The sequence below is a fragment of the Gadus macrocephalus genome, chromosome 3 (genome assembly GCF_031168955.1).
Source record: "Gadus macrocephalus chromosome 3, ASM3116895v1".
NCBI classification, from domain to species: Eukaryota; Metazoa; Chordata; class Actinopteri; order Gadiformes; family Gadidae; genus Gadus; species Gadus macrocephalus.
In genome coordinates, this window is record NC_082384.1 from 449,341 (window position 1) to 469,677 (window position 20,337).

The 20,337-nt window shown below is 44.3% G+C and overlaps 2 protein-coding genes across 2 annotated transcripts in view; one reads left to right on the top strand and one right to left on the bottom strand.

Annotated features, from left to right (window-relative positions):
- LOC132453296 (uncharacterized) overlaps positions 1–12,026 on the bottom strand; it is a 16,995-nt gene extending 4,969 nt beyond the window's left edge. The window contains exons 1-2 of the mRNA XM_060046128.1: positions 11,814–12,026; positions 11,516–11,587 (exon numbers count right to left, since the gene is read on the bottom strand). Coding sequence (XP_059902111.1) covers positions 11,516–11,587; positions 11,814–11,991 — 250 coding nt within the window. The 5' untranslated portion in view covers positions 11,992–12,026. The remainder of the gene's footprint in view (positions 1–11,515; positions 11,588–11,813) is intronic.
- Positions 12,027–17,951: 5,925 nt separating this feature from the next.
- On the top strand, positions 17,952–19,375 carry LOC132453762 (uncharacterized). Its single transcript, XM_060046704.1, has 3 exons — positions 17,952–18,313; positions 18,864–19,016; positions 19,177–19,375. Exons 1-3 carry the CDS (start codon positions 18,001–18,003, stop codon positions 19,362–19,364), a joined length of 654 nt encoding a protein of 217 aa, XP_059902687.1. The 5' UTR covers positions 17,952–18,000; the 3' UTR covers positions 19,365–19,375.
- The last annotated feature ends 962 nt before the right edge of the window (positions 19,376–20,337 follow it).

Here is a 20,337-nt window from a genome sequence, read left to right on the forward strand (position 1 = left end):
TCAGGGATCAGTTCCCTCATGAATATTCACGAGCTTCCCGCTACCACCCTGCAAAAAAATATATCGCGAGCCGGCGATGCTAACTGCTGCGGCGCCGTCGGTGGATTCTGTTGCTGCTACTAGCGGGGAAGCTAGCACTAGCTACAGTCTGAGTGAGGAGCCTTTTCAGCCAAAAGATTTTTCGTTCCCAGCCAGGCGTTTTGCTAATGAAAACTTCTCCAGATAGCCTCATCTAGGCTATGTTACTTGTTCATAACACTGTCTAATGCATAATATCAGTACCTTGTGCGTGTAATTAAATATTTGAGGTCTTAATTAAAGACATATTCTGAGAAATACTTGCATTTCATGTGTGATTCAATGAAGCACATTCACAAGTTGGCCTTATGGTGTATTTCTAAAACCTCTGGTCTAATACAGGTTGGTTGTGATGACATCTCATTATAGCCTTTATCACATGATTACTAGGCATATAAATAACCAAGTGTAACACCCTATCGAGAACGTTATTTATTTATGTTTGACCTTTCGCATTATGACGTCATCGGAACGTTTCTCAGCCCCCCCAACTGTGAATTACTTCCAGCGTCCCTGCACGTATAACATTTAGGTTCAGCTATAACGTAATGAGGCAAGCATAATAATTTCCTCTCTGCGTTATGAAGCAAGCATCTTTTGCCCGCCAACGGAGCTTCATGCCAATTCATTGTCAACCACGGCCGAGATAACCACCGTAGCATGTCTTTACCTGTTGTGGAAGAGGGAGGGACGGCGGAGAACCAGACGCAGTCGGTCCATAATATCGTAATGACCACGGAAGAGGCAGTGAATGAAGTATTGATTAGACCGCGATTTATTAGATACCACCGCTAATAAACCGTTGGAACACACAGGACCGGTAACCCTAGCAACGCCGGTAAACAAACCCCTCGAAGCCCAATCCCGACGCGCTACGGCCGTCCGGAGGCTCACACAGCTTCTGGCCGTAATATTATATATTACATTTATATCATATTATATACTATTATAGATAGAGCTCCGGGAGTGCAAACGGCAACAATCCCTTCTCCTCCATGCTGCGGTTCACCCGGACGGCACTGCAGGGAACGGTTGGCCGGTTGAAAGCTGATTGGCTGTTACGTTACGTCACTCAGTGGCCACGCTGTTGAACGCTGATTGGCTGTTACGTTACGTCCCTCAGTGGCCACGCTGTTGAAAGCTGATTGGCTGTTACGTTATGTCACGCAGTAGCCGTTGAATGATGATTGGCTGTCATCACACGAATGTCGCGGTGAAGTTCAAATATTTCAATAGAGTGGCGAAGTCACGCCCGTTTCGGTAGGGCTCATGGGACCTATGAGATCGAAAAATATGAATGGGTGTCAATGGAGAGAAAATAATTATTTTCTGGTCCCAGGCTTTATATGCCCTGGATTACACATATGTTGTTTGTGGATTTAAATGATAATTTTTCATGCAAAGAAAACTAAAAATGTTCTTGAAGAAGTTTGATAATTTTAGGTTTTATGTGAGGCCGCTTTGTGAACTACAGCTCTTCGCTGCTCTCGACGCATATGATATACGTCACCACACCCGCCCTTGGAACTCGGCACAGAGATGGCGATCTCTCTGCCCCACTTCACCGCTTTTTCCAAGGGGAGGATAAAAGCATCGAAAGAGGTGAAAACCATTATAAGTCGGGGCACGTGCAGAGTTTCAGTTATGCCGATGGGAAGATTGTCGGTCTTCTCCACGCCAGTCGCAGGGAGCGTGACGTCACATACGAGCCGTGTAGTCTTTCTCATGGTGTTTTCTCTACAGCCTTTATCTGAACAATTGCACAATAAACGGTCGAACTCTTTGCATGAAAAATTATCCTTTAAATCCACAAACAACATATGTGTAATCCAGGGCATATAAAGACCGGGACCAGAAAATAATAATTTTCTCTCCATTGACACCCATTCATATTTTTCGATCTCATAGGTCCCATGAGCCCTACCGGAAGGGGCGTGACTTCGCCACTCTATATCATCCCACTGCAGACACAAATGGGCGTTCTCGTGTGGTGGGGGTTCCCGTTCACGCAGACTGGAACGCCCCCTTCTTATTCTTCGTCGCCTTTCTCGCTGAACTGTATTAAAATGTCAAAGTGTACTACTCCGAAACCATGTAAATAGTGTTGTAAATAAACTTCCAAAGTTGTTCAAATCTTATTTGGAAAATAACTTCACATGGTGTGTCTTTTCACAATTTATTCGTTACCAGCATTCGTAGTGTTGATCAGCAGTGAAATAGTCTGCCGCTGGGGTTGACAAGTTACCGGACTACTACCCATGCAAGTGAACGGAGCGTTCCACGGCATTGAGAAGACCCGTGTAATAAAGGCCTATAATATTTCTGTTTATGGCATAGATTTCTCCTCAGATTAGGCCAATAAAGCAATGAGACAAAAATAACACAAACGCTCGATCAAAGGCCCGGCCTTTGATCGAGTCTCTACGTTGAATTTGTATGGAGTCATGTTGCCCCTTCGCGTTTGGTGTGGACGCACCTTCACCTGTGCGACAGGCCTGCTATTCTATAGCAGTAAGATGTTTAAAAACATAACGTCTAACCTGGGCGAGTCGCGGTGTGTGCGTGTGTGGTCTTACCTGGGCGCGTGTGTCGATGACGGAGCCGTTATGTTTGAAAACATAACGTGTTACCTGGGCGAGTGTCGCTGCGATGTGTGCGCCGCGCGCGTGCTAGTGTGTTCTTACCTGCGCGTGTGTCGATGGCGGAGCCGTTACGGTTAAAACATAACCTCTTACCTGGGCGAGTGTGTTGCTGCCTTTGAATTGGCTAGTGGTGTGTGTGCGTGCGTGTGTGTGTGCTTCCGTGTATGTTTCTGCACAGCTGCGTATGTGTGTGGTGTGTTTGTTCGGTGTGTGTGGATGCGGTGTGTATGTGCGTGCTTGCGGTGTATGTATGCGTTTGCGTGTGCTGTGTGTGTGTGAGAGCTGCAGGCTGCTTGGCACGTGCACACTGACCAACTTGAGTAACTGGTGCGACAGGCCTTCTATAGAAGTAAGACTAGAGTGTCCGTGTGTGCGTTGCCTGCGCTCAACCTCTAGTCGTTTTTAAACCCATAGCTATAATATGGAAAACCCCGGTCGATATTGTATTTCATTTCTGAGCGCATAATGTAATATAATTAAATATAAAAATAAATAATTGCCTATAATGTTACAACGTATAATATATTGGTTCACCTATAACGTAACGAAGCAAGCATAATAATTTTCTCCTAACTTCATGAAGCAAGCATAATATTTTTAAGTTTGCCGTATTTGTATATCAGAAGATTAGACCCTGAGGGTTTTTCACACTTGATGCTTTATATGCGGACATCGATGTCGTTCAGACATCAGTAGAATCACGGGGGGTGGGCTTGCAAGGGGCGGGTTTGGACGCATGGTCGAAGTTCGCAAGAGGCGGGATAAGTGCGGCTGCTGACACTGTAGTTTGTTTTGGTCTGACCGCAGACAGCACAGAGGCAGAACGGGCAGAACTCATCGCCATCATCTTAAATGTTACTGCAACGATGCATCATATATTCCGTTGCATTCACAACATCCGAAGAATCGATCAATGAAAGATTAGAGCATGAGTTAGAGACAAATTTAAGAAAAGACGAAGAAGAAGGGTGTCGCGAACGATACTGGAGAAGGAGAGTGTATTTTATTGCTTAAAGGTCCCATGGCATGAAAATCTCCCTTTATGAGGTTTTCTAACATTAATATGAGTTCCCCTAGCCTGCCTATCGTCTCCCAGTGGCTAAAACTTGCGTTCGGTGTAAAACGAGTACTAGGTATCCTGCTCGCCTATAAAAAATAATAAGGGGCCAAGTTACCTCCCCTTTCTCTGACTGGCCCGCCCAGAAAATTCGGCCTGCCAATCAGACAATGAGCTACGACCATGCGAGCGCCACATGTGTGGTGCTTTGTAGTTTGGATAACCGTTCTGCTTTGATGCTATGGCGCATAAAACGTTGGTTCTTTGACGTCCCTAGTAATTCCACAACCAGACTGTAGTTGGGGTTATCTCCGCCATGGTTGAGAAGGAATTGGGGGAAAGGAACTTTGGCTTTGACTCCCTGAAGTACATGAACCATGACATTGAGGAGAAAGGGATTGATTGTTGTATGCTTCGTCATTGTGAAACATCCACTGTAAGCAGAGCGCATGGTACCGTGGCCTCAAGCTGCTCAGGGCCACACCCCCACCCTCCTTCTTGACCCGCCTCTCTCCTCCTCATTTGCATTAAAGCTACTGACACAGAAACTGCATATTTGGGGAAAGCTCAATGTGCGACAGGCTCGTAGTGGCTGTAATTCTGCACCACGGCTGAATTTCAGGAACATCTTCAAATACTGTGTTTGGGGCCAACTAATACCTATATTAAAGCATCCATGAAGTAGCATGCCATGGGACCTTTAATTTCCCATAGCACAAACACTGGGACAAATGCAGTTGATTTCTTGTTTAAACAGGGTGAGAAAACAGGGAGTGGAAGGATGCAACCATATAATGTTCAGCTAACTGTTGGGTTACAGGGGGATTTGTTTAATGGAAAGTGTAGTAGACTATGCATGCAAATCAATCATTCAATAGCTTTTACTGTTATTCAGGGCTCAAAGTGCATTGATACTAAAAAAAATGCATGGCAACTACTATTGGTTAGTTGGAAATAATAATAACAAACAGCTGAAAAATTTGTTCATCAACAGCTAAGGCAGCAACCTACCTGACTATAGTGAACTAAAGAACAGGCTTGTGTGGGGGGGGGGGAGGGTGAGGGGGGGGTGTTGTGAGGCAACCCAGTCGCCAAGAAAAAACGTCGACGGTGTACGTTTCCATGAACACTGGAGACGTACTATTACAACGTAAAAACAGCGTGTTATACCTACAGTATCCACGCGTGCCGCTGTGGAGGCGGGTTTCGGGGTTTGGGTTTCACGGCTTTCGCGGCAAATTGTGGACACGATTGTTTAGGGGGTGGGGGGGAGGTAGACTGTTGTTGACCGGGGAGGGGGGGGGGGGACACGTTTGTTGAGGGGACGACGACGACACGATTGTAGGGGGGGGGGGGGGAACACGTTAGTTGAAGGGGGACGACGACGACGACACGTTTGTTGAGGGGGGGGGGGGGGGAGACACGTTTGTAGAGGGGGGGGGGGGGGGCACGCTCGACAACGAGAGTTGGTTTTTATTGAACGCTCGACAACGAGAGTTGGTTTTTATTGAACGAGACTTCAACACGGAACAGCTGCACGAAACGATGGTCACGTCACTCTCGGTGACGGTGTCGACAACAATGAACACACGAACAATGTTAATAGAACAACACACAACCACATAACATCCCGAACCCATCAACCCCACTTAATCCTAACAACAAAACAAGTTAACAAAAGCCCCATTTGTCAACTGACAACCCCAATTCCCAGAATCCCCCGCGGCTCCGGAACACGGCGTAGCTTATATTAATCTTTATTATCCGAATGGGAAATGCAATATTTTAGGACAGATACACCATTAAACGTGTTTCTAATGACATTTCTAGCGAGAAATGTACATTTTCCTTACATAATCTTCAGTCAGTGAATGTGTATGATCTTTATTAATCTTTATTATCTGAATGGGAAATGCAATATTTTAGGACCGATTCACCGTTAAACGTGTTTCTAATAACATTTCTAGCGAGAAATATACTTTTTACTTGCATAATCTTCAGTCAGTGATTGTGTCTGATCTTTAGTTTTATAGTTATTAGGATTTGATCGGATCGCTCGCATGTTTCAACGTCAGGTTGTTAGGCTGCTTTCGCTAAACTAGCAGCTCACGTGCTTCCTGCGTTTGTGTTAGAAACACGTATATCTGAGAGGCAACCCAGTCGCCAAAAGCATTCGTTGACAGTGTACGTTACGTGAACACTGGATTACGTCGCATTTCAACATAAAATAGCGTGTTACACACACACACACGCACGCACACACACACACACACACGCACGCACGCACACGCACGCACAGACACACACAGACACACACACACACACACACACGCACACACACACACACACACACACACACACACACACACACACACACACACACACACACACACCGTGGCAATTAACTGATGTGGTGCAGAGGCTTCGCTGCTAAAACAACAACAACAAAATATTCCCTCAAATATTATTACTAAAGAACCGTTTTCCAAAGAACGAAATGTAAACCAATGCATTCTGAATGGGAGTGTTGCTCTGATTTTTCCATGCTACACAGAACGAAATGTAAATCCATGCAAATAAAGACTTCATGGTCATAATAATTTAAATATCATTAATCTCCGTGTGTTGGGTGGTATTCTATTTTTTTCAACGGGGCTGCATCCAGTCACTTGACCGTCATGCTGCTATGGTGGTTGCTATCGACCGCCCCCTCTAATCCTTACATGGCTCTAAAAACCACGCGGCAAAGGAGCTGCCGTAAATTGTGTTGTTTTTGTCGTAAACTGGAGTCCGACGGTTAAAAAATGGACAGATATTCCGAGGTATCCTTAAAAGGCAGCTTGGATGTTTTTATTTTCTGCTGTTTAGACTTCTTCTATAACCTATTTTTGAAAGCAAAACACCAAGTTCATTGATTTAACGAGGCAGGGTTATTTGAAACAATTTATTCAATAAATATTTGTGAGAGGTCATTCCTTCTCCTGAGTTTGCTTCCTATTTATGTCTAGTGTACAGTACACCCCTACTGTCCAAAAGCATCCCCCCCCCCTCCCCATATGGATTTGGAGAGTTGTTGCCACGTCCCAGTGGTGGAAGTATCATATGATATGAAAGAGGGCATTCAATTATACTACAATGATCAATTAGGAGGCCGAAGCCCTAAAGGAAGTGATACAATAGGTGACTGAGGCGAGAACATTTAAGTAAACTGTACCTTGGGGTCTCTTATATATCAAAGGGGGTTTCAAAGGACGCATACGCTTCATACGTGTCCACAACCTGTGGCTCCAGCCCTACAGGAAATGACTCAGCAAGTGCTCCATCTCGTTGCACCTGCACCCAGCGGCTCGCTTGCAAGATTTTGGCCTGAAGTTCTTCCCAGACCTATACCCTAACAGTCCAACATGCATATCTGAGAATCAGGCCTCTCTTCAATAATGACAAAATGTAATGAGAGAAATACAGATTCACTTTTTGTTATCTCATAAGCGGCGTGGTGCCGGCTCCTTTTGACCTTTTGACCCCAGACTTCAAAGACGTGGCCACAGGCCAGCGGTGTCTACACACATTAAGCCACAAATGTACACCTCCATCCTGCAAAAAATGGGGCCTAGAAACTAACCTCTGTCTTATGTACATTGACTGTACTGTTGGAGGTCACGCCCCTTTTCCAGCCTTTTCGAGATAGCTAGGGATGCTAAAATGTTGACACACATTTCCCGGGGCCCCGAGAACGACATATGCAAGATTTGTAGTTCTAGCCCATAGAGAAAAAAAGTTTTCCCAAATGGACTGTCATTTGGACAAAGCCCCTTCAGAAGTGTTGCCTGCGAGACCTAATGGTTCAGAATTTTTGAGATAGGAAGGTCCTACCGCCCTGAAATTTGAATACCATATTCTAGGGCCTAACTGGGACCCCCGCACCGAAACTTGGCCCGGTCGGACCCCGAGGGCAGGAAGGGGGGGCCTGCCCTCGGGGTCTGACCGAGCCAAGTCTCGGGCAGGAAGGGCCCCCCCTTCCTGCCCTCGGGGTCCGACCGGGCCAAGTTTCGGTGCGGAGGTCCCAGTTAGGCCCTAGAATAAGGTATTAAAATTTCAGGGCGGTAGGACCTTCCTATCTCAAAAACTGTTTTTCCACCACATTCTGAACCATTAGGTCTTGCAGGCTACACTTCTGAGGGGCTTTGTCCAAATGACACTCCATTTGGGAAAACTTTTTTTCTCTAAGGGCTAGAACTCCAAATCTCGGATATGTCGTACACGGGGCCCCGGGAAATGTGTGTAAACATTTTAGCATCCCTAGCTATCTCGAAAAGGTCGGCAAAGGGGCGTGACCTCCAACAGTACAGTAAATGTACATAAGACAGAGGTTAGTTTCTAGTCCCCATTTTTTGTGGGATGGAGTAAACATTTGTGGCTAAAGTTGTGTAGACACAGCTGGCCTGTGGCCACGTTTTTTAAGTCGGGGGTCAAAAGGTCAAAAGGAGCCGGCACCACGCCGCTTATGAGATAACAAAAAGTTAATGTGTGTTTCTCTCATAACTTTTTGTCATTATTAAAGAGAGGCCTGATTCTCAGATATGCATGTTGGATGGCTAGGGTGTTGGTCTGGGAAGAACTTCAGGCCATAATCTTGCAAGCGAGCCGCTGGGTGCAGGTGCAACGAGATGGAGCACTTGCTGAGCCTGGACTTTCATAATCTTCGCTCTGTGAATGTAGAGGATGTTTGGTCGGATGTTACGACGAAGAATCATAATGTGAATGGGAATATTCTATAAATCTCTTGATATCATCTTTCGTCTCAACACTTCTGCTGCAGCCACTTAAAGTCTCACTCCGAGAACCTTAAAATATGAATCAATCCATTAGAAGTATGAAAATATCTTCCCGGTGGTGCAACAGAGCAAACAAGGTGTCCTTTGACATCTACATTTCGAGACGATTGCAACAGTGCCACACATGATCATATTTGAATATGTTTCGGGGTAGTAATTAGCTGTCGATTTTGGAGGCCTTTATCAATAATGACCAGCTATAGATTTGCTTCCCGATGGAGATTTTTGACAAATTACATGTTAATTAGCATCTACACGTTAAGCTGAGTCCAATGAGATCAAGCTCGGCCTCTTGCTACACCGAGATCATGTCCTAGACCTAGGTGTACCATGTAAAATACATGTTACCATTAGCTAGAGTGTCGTTCTTGGTGTCATTGGACTCAGCTCAACGTGTAGATGCTAAATAACATGTCATTTGTGACAAATCTTTATCGGGAAGCAAATCAATAGCTGCTCAGTATTGATTAAGGCCTCCAATTTCGACAGCTAATTACTACCATTAAACATGTTCGAATATGCTCACGTTGCAATCGCCTGGAAGCGTAGATGTTGAAGGACACCTTGTTCGTCCTCTAACGCCACCGGAAAGATATTTACATGCTTCTGATTGACTAATGAATTGATTCAGCTATTCCCCCAGAAGTCTGGGGTCAAAAGGTCAAAAGGAGACGGCACCACGCCGGGGTGGATCCAGATCTCGGGCAACAGCGCAGGGTTGCCAGGTCCTGCAAAAAACGTGCCCCCCACATACCGTTCAAAATCCACCCAAAATGTCCTAGAAGCATCCCAAAAATTGTTTATATTATTGGCCATTTTGGCCAACGTTTTGAAAGTAATAATATTTGAGGGAATATTTTTTTGTTGCGAAATGCACTGTGTGCGTGTGTGTGCGTGTGTGTGTGTGCTTGTGTGTGCGTGTGTGTGTGTGTCTGTGCATGTGCGTGCGTGTGTGTGTGTGTGTGTATAACACGCTATTTTATGTTGAAATGCGACGTAATCCAGTGTTCACGAAACGTACACTGTCAACGTAGGTATGATTTTGGCGACTGGGTTGGCTCTCAGATATACGTGTTTCTAACAAGTTGATATCATTAAAAGTTACATGAAGTAACAGTTTAATAACACAAACGCAGGAAGCACGTGAGCTGCTAGTTTAGCGAAAGCAACCTGACGTCGTTGAAACATGCGAGCGAGCCGATCAACTCCTAATAACTATAAAACTAAAGATCAGACACAATCACTGACTGAAGATTATGCAATTAAAAAGTATATTTCTCGCTAGAAATGTTATTAGAAACACGTTTAACGGTGAATCGGTCCTAAAATATTGCATTTCCCATTCAGATAATAAAGATTAATAAAGATCATACACATTCACTGACTGAAGATTATGTAAGGAAAATGTACATTTCTCGCTAGAAATGTCATTAGAAACGCGTTTAAGGGTGTATCTGTCCTAAAATATTGCATTTCCCATTCAGATAATAAAGATTAATATAAGCTACGCAGTGTTCCGGAGCCGCGGGGGATTCTGGGAATTGGGGTTCTCAGTTGACAAATGGGGCTTTGGTTAACTTGTTTTGTTGTTAGGATTAAGTGGGGTTAATGGGTTCGGGATGTTATGTGGTTGTGTGTTGTTCTATTAACATTGTTCGTGTGTTCATTATTGTCGACACCGTCACCGAGAGTGACGTGACCATCGTTTCGCGCAGCTGTTCCGTGTTGAAGTCTCGTTCAATAAAAACCAACTCTCGTTGTCGAGCGTTCAATAAAAACCAACTCTCGTTGTCGAGCGTGCCCCCCCCCCCTACAAACGTGTCTCCCCCCCCCTCAACAAACGTGTCCCCCCCCCCCCCCCCTTCAACTAACGTGTCGTCGTCGTCGTCCCCCCCCCCCCCCCCCTACAATCGTGTGTCGTCGTCCCCTCAACAAACGTGTCTCCCCCCCCCCCCCCCCTCCCCGGTCAACAACAGTCTCCCCCCCCCCCCCCTAAACAATCGTGTCCACAATTTGCCGCGAAAGCCGTGAAACCCAAACCCCGAAACCCGCCTCCACAGCGGCACACGTGGATACCGTAGGTATAACACGCTATTTTTTACGTTGAAATGCTACGTATCCAGTGTTCATGGAAACGTACACCACTGACATTTTTTCTTGGCGACTGGGTTGTGTGAGGGCTAGATTACAGATTGTACATTGGCTACCTGACGTGAGAGATGTTTTTTTTTTGTTAACAGAAGAATGCGTCATTGAGATTAAACATCTCTTCAAGTGATCTGGCCAAGACAAGCAGCAGTAGCCTACAGTCACACATAGCCGACACATAAAACATAAGAAAAATAAAACAACTAATACAGTCGGCAGGGGGGAGGGGGGATTTCAATATCACAAGAAATTTCTGGAGCCTCAAGGAGATGGAGAATGTTTAAAGAAAAATAAGGTTTTGCAAAAAAGTGTCTTTGATGGACATAAGGCTCAGGTGGGAGAGTGTGTCGACGGCGGGGCTGTTATCTCAATCTTGCCGTTGTCTTGAAACATCTGCATCCGCGTGTGTGCAGTGTGTGTATGCACGTGCATGTGTGTGCGTGTGTGTGTGCATGTGTGTGTGGTGTGTGTGTAGGCGGTGTCCTGCGCTGCCCTTGTCTTGAAACGCCTGCATCAGCACGCCCGTGTGTGCAGTGTGTGTGCATGTGCGTGTGTGTTCGTGCACGTGTGTGTGGATTGTTTGTGTGTGTGTATGCTGTGTTTATGGGTGTGCGTGCGGTGTATGTGTGCTAACCCTATTATTATCGCTAAATCTAACAAAAACAATATTTAACATTATCATTGCTATTAATACAATCAATGATATGATTATACTGTATTGTAATTCTATTCAGGAGGATAGGATTTAGACTCACTGAAGCGCAGGGAGATGAGGAGAATACTCAGCAGTCCGATGCTCACAATGACAGTGATGTGAAACCATAGAGCTGTTCAGGAGTAGGACACACACACACACACACACACACACACACACACACCCACACACACACACACACACACACACACACACACACACACACACACACACACACACACACACACGGTCACTTCGGCAAAAAAAACCTTAAATGTATTTGGAGGAAATCATACTTTTTTGGATCATTGTTTTGGACTGGATTATTTCTTTTAAATTCTCTATAAAGGGGCACCTACCAAATCTTCTCTTCCTGGTCTCCTCCCGGTCCAAAGACGTGTCCTCAGGTTCCTGAGAGAGTCCAGGGTCCGGTTCAGAGATGGTGACCATTGTTACTCTCTGACGGCTTCCACGGCGTCTGGACTTAGTCTTCTTCTTTGCTCTACCAGCTGGAAAAACAACGTCACTTGTTTTCATTCTGACCAATTATCAGCTTGCACTCTGATACCATCAGTGTAAGGAAATGTTTTTCTTCTATTGCACACAGACTCACGAACGCACTCAAGCACACGCACACGGACACACAGAGTAATGTACACACAGATATATTCATACTGCGTGGCTGTCATTCACAGTCCAGACTCCCTACGGTCTGCAGAATCCCTCCCCGTCTTGAAGAAACACCTGAAGACCTCTACTGAGAACACCTCAGTAAGTGATGACTTACATTAGAGTGATCACTCTAATGTCACGTTGCACTACCATTAATAAGTCATAAGAAAAATAAACTTGTGTTCTGCTCCCTAAAGTTATTCTGCACTCTGTTCCACGTATATAACGAACATATATATATCATGAAATACACAACTACTTGAGATGCCTATCAATAGTCTGTTTCTCATTGGCATAATCACAAGTCAAGTTAGGTTAATGCAAGCTTTTTGTCTCAAACGCACACATCTTTATTTAGAATAAATATATACGTCACTGGTTCATCAGGTCGGACCCTTTGGCTAAAAACGTTTTCTAAAAGTACATTTTAAATGTATGCAGTTGAAAACACTTTTTTTTTACTGGATTATTTATTTTAAATCCTCTCAAAAGGGCACCTACCAAATCTACTCTTCCTGGTCTCCTCCCGGTCCAATGACATGTCCTCAGGTTCCTCAGAGAGTCTAGGGTCCAGTTCAGAGATGGTTACCAGGGTTCCTCCCTGACAGCTTCCAATACGTCTGCTCTCAGGAGTCAGCTCTGCTATATCAGCTGAAAAAACACGTCACATGTTTTAATTCTGACCAATCATGAAGTGACAGCGTTTTTCTTCTACTTTTATCAGATGTCTTAATTTGACTCACGGACGCATGCAAACACAAACACACACAAACCCACAAGATTTTTTTTAAATTGAATATAAAGATAAAACATATAGCAGACAGCTTTTCAACTTTTCTGTCACAACTTTGTGATTGAGTGAGTGAGTGTGAGAGAGAGAGACATTGTGTGTATGGTCTAAAAGCAGTACGGGTTGTTCCAGTACTTGATGTTAACTCTGATTCGTATAATTTCTGTGAAGCCTATCTCTTCTGCTCACAGGGAATTAACATCCACGCAAACCACGTTTATGTTGAACTTCAATCATTCACTCCTGTGTGTGTGTGTGTGTGTGTGTGTGTGTGTGTGTGTGTGTGTGTGTGTGTGTGTGTGTGTGTGTGTGTGTGTGTGTGTGTGCATGTGTGCGTGTGTGTGTGTGGGTAACACTTTAAAACAAGGTACGCAAAGAATTGGGTAGTTACTGAGGAAGGAATAAGTAAAGAATGATTCATAACTCCTCAGTAGTTACTGAATAACTGTCACTTAGGGCACCGTTAGGGCCTCAGTTGTTCATCATTCGTTACTCAGTAACAAATACAGTATCCCCTAGTCTGTTTACCAGTAACTCCCCAGTAGTTACTGAGTAACCGCCACTTAGGGCGCCGTTAGGGCCCCAGTTAGGGCCCTGGTCGTTCATCATTCGCTCCTCATTCGTTCCTCAGTAACTACCCATGTTTTTGCGTACCTTATTGTAAAGTCTTACCAAAACATTTCTATGTCGACAGTTTGTATGTACATCATGACTTCATCATTAGTCTGAGTAACAGCTGTGTTGTGGTGAAGCCCAGAGCAGCAGCAGAGAGCAGACTCCCCTGGACCCAGCTGTGTCTCCATGAAGAGTGACTGGTCTATGGGACTTCCTGAACAGTTTAAAGATGGAAAGTCTATTGAGAAGAAGTGAGGATTTAAACATCGCTCAGAGGTGGTGTGATTGAGAGGAGGGATATGGCTGTTTTAGTGATGTGGTTGACATGGTGTGAATGATTGCAAATGTTGGTTCTTTTGAATTCCGCATTCTCTGTTTGCAAACAACATGAAAAAATTTTGAATTGTAAGATGACAAATTTAATGTTGACACACACACGCACACAAACACACACACACACACACACAAACAGACATCTTTGCTGTTGTGCAAGCTGTGATGGATACTTGCAGACTTGCAGGCTTATATGGTAATAGTAATGAAGAAACTTATTTACCTTGAGATCTTCATTTCCTCCTTTGCACCGTTGCGTCTCCAGATACGTAGAGCTACAGGACGCTAAACCCTTTGATAACCCCTTGTTATCTGTGGTCTGTGTGTGTGTGTGTGTGTGTGTGTGTGTGTGTGTGTGTATGTGTGTGTGTGTGTGTGTGTGTGTGTGTGTGTGTGTGTGTGTGTTTGTGTGTAGTCTTGTTTTTTTTTTCCATGTTGTCAGAATGATTATTGAGTATATTTCACAATATATTCTCAGCCATGGCAACATGTCTGTATTTGGCAGGATGGCTCTGTGGGGGAAACTCCCCGGCCGTCCGAGCAGCCTTGAAGCACCATCCCCATCAGGTCAAACAGTTTAGAACGCCCTGGACCAGAGATCTGAAGGGCTTCGCAGGCCGCTTCTTAAAGGACGCCCCCTGACCCTAGTCCCCCAAAGGGCAGGGAAACCCCCCCTAATATCAGGGAACCTGGAGAAGGAACCCAGAAGAGGGATCCCTCTCCAGGGATCGTAGGAGTGCAATAGGAGCCGTAATAATGTGCAGGCGTAATGGTAGCATAACATGTGCTATCTGAGAGATAATCTTTATTAATGGCTATCTCTTGTCTTTATAGTCCAACACTTAAAAGCTGTTGCTTTAGTTATTTCATGATATTGTTTTATTTGTACTTAAAGGATTCATTAAGTACAGAGAGAAAGAGAGAGAGAGAGAGAGAGAGAGAGAGAGAGAGAGAGAGAGGGAGAGAAAGAGAGAGTGAGAGTGACCTAACACTAACCCTAACTTTAACCCCTCCACCTCTCCTAACCATAACCTCTGACCCCTCCACACACCTAACCCTAACCTTAACCCCTCCCCCTCTCCTAACCATAACCTCTGACCTCTCCACACACCTAACCCTAACCCACAGACTCCCCTCACTACCATCCTACCCTTCGTCACCACATTCTCCCATAGAACCCTCTCCCTACAGCATCAACTCTCACTTCACCACCGTACAAGAACAACATGCATCACTACAACAACACAAAATCATTTCTGCGTACAGGAAAAACAAAAGCCTCAAAGATCTCCTGGTCACCTCCACCTTCTCCCGCAAACCCACACAACCACCACCGTCACACACTACTTCAAACCACACAACTCCATCACCAACCCAAATAGCCACACCACTCTACCGTTCCTCCAGCCCCCAAGCATTGATTCCCCAAACACAGTCTACATCATCACATGCACACACCGCCACAAACACTCCATTGGAGAAACGAAACATAGCATGATCATCTGACTGAAACAGCAACTCCTCGGGTATAATGTGTGTGTGTATAATGTGTTTGTGTGTGTGTGTGGCGGACGGCTGGGTGCAGGTAAGAAGGACGTCTCAGAGCTGATCCAAAGATACAAGAAGGGCGGGCCCTGACCTCTGACCTCCCATCTGGAGCCCAATGTGACCCGGCCAGAGGACGGGCTCTGACCTCTGACCTCCCACCTGGAGCCTCGTGTGACCCGGCCAGAGGACGGGCTCTGACCTCTGACCTCCCACCAGGAGCCCCATGTGACCCGGCCAGAGGACGGGCTCTGACCTCCCACCTGGAGCCCCATGTGACCCGGCCAGAGGACATGCTCTGACCTCTGACCTCCCACCTGGAGCCCCATGTGACCCGGCCAGAGGACGGGCTCCTGATCAACTCTCATCATCACATCACTCATGATCACCGAGCGTCGTGTCCAGGAATGTTTTAATAAAGCGCTGAGAGCAGAACGCTGGGACTCCTGTGAGCTCATTACACCAAACATACACAACGCCTTTAGCTTCATGTTAGCTTTAGTGATAGCCACCTCGGAATAGAGCGCCATCTAGAACGACCTCACACTCTAGCCTCAACGTCGATGAGACCAACTGGAAATACAAGCCAGTATTAATTTAAAATGTTAAACTGGGATTCTGAAAATATAATTTTAGTTCTGATGAACACTATTACAATATTACTATCACCAATGAATATGATCACAATATTACTCTCACTAATTGATATTATCACAATATTACTATCACTGATGAATACTGTTACAATAATACTACTACTAATGAACGCTGTTACAATATAACTATCACTAATGAATATTGTCACAATATTACTATCCCTGATGAATACTGTTATAATATTACTATCACTAATGAATACTGATATAATATTACTATTGTCAAGTTCTCTTCCTTTTTTCTGCATTCTCCGCTTGAACGAGATTGGTGCATCCACTCAGAGTTCCTTCTGGGTTTCACTCAATGAACAAACTGTTTCCTCTTTATCTTCTTTCATGAAGTCTCAATTGATGGTCCGTTGTGAGTAATTCAGTTGTTAGCAAGGTGAAAAACCATCAAGAAACAAGAAAAAGGTTGTTTTACAATGTGATTTTTTTTTTTAAATGATTGCCTTATTTCCCTTAAATTAAACAAGTGTAATATAAATTCTCCCACTGTTTATCATTCTTATCATTCTTTATCATAATATTTACTTCTAATTTAAATAATAAAATCCCACCATAATCCTTTTAAACATGAGCTCACCAGACAATCATGTTCCATAATTCAATCCGTTTAACTTCAACAATCATATTGTGGCGAGCAGCAGGTGAAGGACGAGACAGGAGCCCAGGCCCCCGCAGCCCTCCCCCAGCCCCAGCTGCCCACACTGCGGCGGTCGGTGTTTAGTCCTGTTAACACGGCAACAGTTTGACGTTATCCCGGGTGTGTGTGTTAGGCAAGACGTTAGCCTAGGGCTAGTCATGAACCTAGAGTGGCGAAGCCACGCCCCTTCTGGTAGAGCCCATGGGACCTATGAGATCGAAGAATGTGAATGGGTTTCAATGAAGAGAAAGTAATTATTTTCTGGTCCCAGTCTTTATATACCCCGGGTTACACATATGATGTTTGTGGGTTTAAATGATAATTTTTCATGCAAAGAAAACTAAACATTATCGTGAAGAACTTTGATAATGTTCGGTTTTTTCCAAGGGGAGGATAAAAGCATCCAAAGAGGTGAAAACCATTATAAGTTTGGGCATGTGGAGAGTTTCAGTTATGCCGGTGGGGAGATTGTTGGTCTTGTCCACGCCAGTCGCAGGGAGCATGACGGCACATACGAGACATGTAGTCTATCTCATTGTGTTTTCTCTACAGCCTTTAACTGAACAATTTTACAATAATAGAGACGGGGGGAGAGAGAGAGACAGAGAGAGAGAGAGAGAGCGAGAGAGAGAGAGAGAGAGAGAGAGAGAGAGAGAGAGAGAGAGAGAGAGAGAGAGAGAGAGAGAGAGAGAGAGAGAGAGAGAGAGAGAGAGAGGGATGGACGGGGATGGAGAGACAGAGAGTGTGTATCCGGCCGTCTGTCTGTGGTTTCTTTCTACAACCGACACAGAGACACTGAGGCACCCCCCCCCAAACCAAAACCCAGGGAGGAGGTCCAAGAATAATATCAGAAAAACATTTGTTGTTCCATCAATAATTTTTTGCTTAAGGCACTTATGGACTTATTATTCACTAATAAAACGAGAAATCATCGGCTGAACACACGAGAACATTCAGTTGGATCCACTGAGTTGTTTATTGCAATTATGCTTCATTAACAAATAAGACAGAAAAATAGTCCCTTACATGTACACAATAAACACGAGGACTAAAACAATAGAAGCAGCAGACTTTACAAATCACCAACAGGTGTGCACGTATCTTTAATAACTGAACATGTTCTGCGACCGCTTGATTCCCAACAGAACACGAAAAATCAAGATTCAGTTTAAAGTCATTTACAACATGCAACATTATCCCATAGACCTCTTGGTTATTATGATTAAAATATAAAGGGGATTGCTACGGAAAACAAGAAGAGGAGGGGTTTTAACTTTACAAACGACGAGATGGAGGCATTAGTTCAGGCGGTGGACGAAAGGAAAAGTATTTTATTCGGCAAATTTTCCCCAAATGTAACGTCGCGGATCAAAGCAAACAAATGGCAAGAGGTGTCGGACGCTGTCTCAGCGGTTTGTGGGGTACTGAGGACGGTGGACGGTGTAAAGAAAAAGTGGTCGACCATAGCGAGTGACGCCAAGACCAGAGGGACGCTACAGAAGAGGGACCAGGCAAAGACGGGGGCTGGTATGCCAGAAGTGAAGCCTATAACCATGCTAGAGGAGAAGATCCTGGCCACCATGGGTCAAGTTTACACCCAAGGTAAGTTCAGCTCAACGCTTCTATCTATCTAGTTTAGCAACCGCGGATTATGTTTAAATTTGACTTCACCAATACATAAGGCAAGAACGCTGGCGCTAAGGTTAGATTTTGGCATAAACCTAACGAGTGGACCACAGATTCACAGAATTTGTATAAACTAGTGTCAGTGTCCACATTTTGGGGGCGGTGTACTGCTAGTGCTACGGTGTAGCAACTAACGGTTAATCTAAAATGTACAACTAGACGCGCTATCGATAAGTGATTTTGAGGAGTGGCTCCATAGTAACCCTAACTAGAATAGGGCGACCAGACGTCCCCGATTTTAATTGCCTGTCCCATTGGATATTTCAATCACATTAATATCCAAACTGGAATGTCCCCGGTGTTTCTGCCTCATCGGGACCATGGCCTCGTTTTGATTTCTGACGTCTCACTTCAAACTAGAAGCTATATAGACAAAGATAGTTGTTGGACTACAAAATACAGAATATGGACCAGTAAACAGCAAAAGAAAAGCCAACCCCCCTAACATGAAATCATTTGTGTGTAGGCATTTCAACCGGCACAGAGGTTGGCCTGCCTGAGGAGATCCTTGAGAACGTCAGTGCCGAGGTGTCTGATTCAACTGAGGTCATACTGACGTTGATGGAAGCAGAGTGTGACAGCAGGACTCTGCCAACAGCAATAATTATCCCATCACCTGGCAAGTTGATGCTCACTGTTTAAATAAATATGAGGTGCATTTTTACAACGACGCTGTCTCAACTGTAGCTACTCCATTTATGAACAGTTGAGGTTTATAATAGGAAGGCTACTGTTCAAGGAAAATTGTCTTGATTCACAGTTTAAATTCTTCTTTACAGCTAAAAAGAAGAAACACATTAGCCTACAAGAGGAGCTTCTGGAGTTGGAGAAGGAGAAGCTGTTGGTGATGCGAGAGACACTAAATGTTGAGAAGGAGAGACTGAAATTGGATAAAGAAAAATTTGAATTCATGAAGCAGTATTTTATTTACAACGGGAACAATATTGTAAATTTATTTGAACAATGAAATGAAATAATTTGTACACTTATTTAAATTTGATTGAGTTAAACTGTTAATTTATTTTTTATATTGTTGAATTAAATATTTTACATCAAATTCGTATGTTTTCTTTTTAATTATCTTATCTAAAATAATGTGCAATCAGGTTGTTTCTGGCAGTTCTACCAGTCTGTGCACCATCATGTATGCCATCATGGCCTTCCTCCTCATCTTCAACCATGGCCGGGACGTCCTCAGGGTCCGGGAGATTAGCAATCCTGCATATGTTGTGCAACACAGCAGTGGCCTTCACGAACATCACTGCTCTCTCCGGGGAATATTGAAGATATCCCCCGCTCATATCATGGCATCTCCATCTACAACATCAAAAGTTAATCAGTTTGTTTGCTTACAATGCTTTACTTATCTCCTTTTTTGGTGTGATGTTATAGTCCATGTTATAGTCCATATTAATATTATTAAATCATTTTAAATAAATACATTTGCTACATTGCTTTTGAAGTATATAGTGTAACACTATCTTCTTAGGGGTTACGACACACTCCTTATCTACGCTATTGAATGCACCAAAGCAGTATATGTCTCACCTTCCTTTCCATATACCATATAGCCTCTCCTGACGGCTACGGCACCTTTTGTGTGCCACATTGTACCTGCTCTCTGCCTCCGTTTGCTCGTTCATGACTGGTGTCATTAGGTAGGGTTTCAAGGGATATCCTGAGTCCCCCAAAAGCCATCCACTTCCCCTGCCCTCACTCAGGTATGCATTGATATCACTGTAAATGCACATATTGAATATATTAAGAGTATTTGAGTGAAGCCTAATAATAAAGCAGGTAAAACAATTATTTATGTTAGTGTCTATGGGACCCACCTGGTGTTGAATATGAAAGAGTCGTGGGTGGATCCAGGCCACTTTGCCAACAAATGCCGTATAACCATATTTTGGTCCCCTATGGCCTGAACATTGATGGCATGG

What these genes read in the sequence shown, in the direction of transcription:
- LOC132453762 (XM_060046704.1), top strand. Translation starts at nt 18,001, where the DNA reads ATGGAGGCATTAGTTCAGGCGGTGGACGAAAGGAAAAGTATTTTATTC. An exon ending in GGGTCAAGTTTACACCCAAG is followed by an intron (nt 18,314 to 18,863) that starts GTAAGTTCAGCT and finishes ATTTGTGTGTAG; the next exon opens with GCATTTCAACCGGCACAGAG. An exon ending in AATAATTATCCCATCACCTG is followed by an intron (nt 19,017 to 19,176) that starts GCAAGTTGATGC and finishes TCTTCTTTACAG; the next exon opens with CTAAAAAGAAGAAACACATT.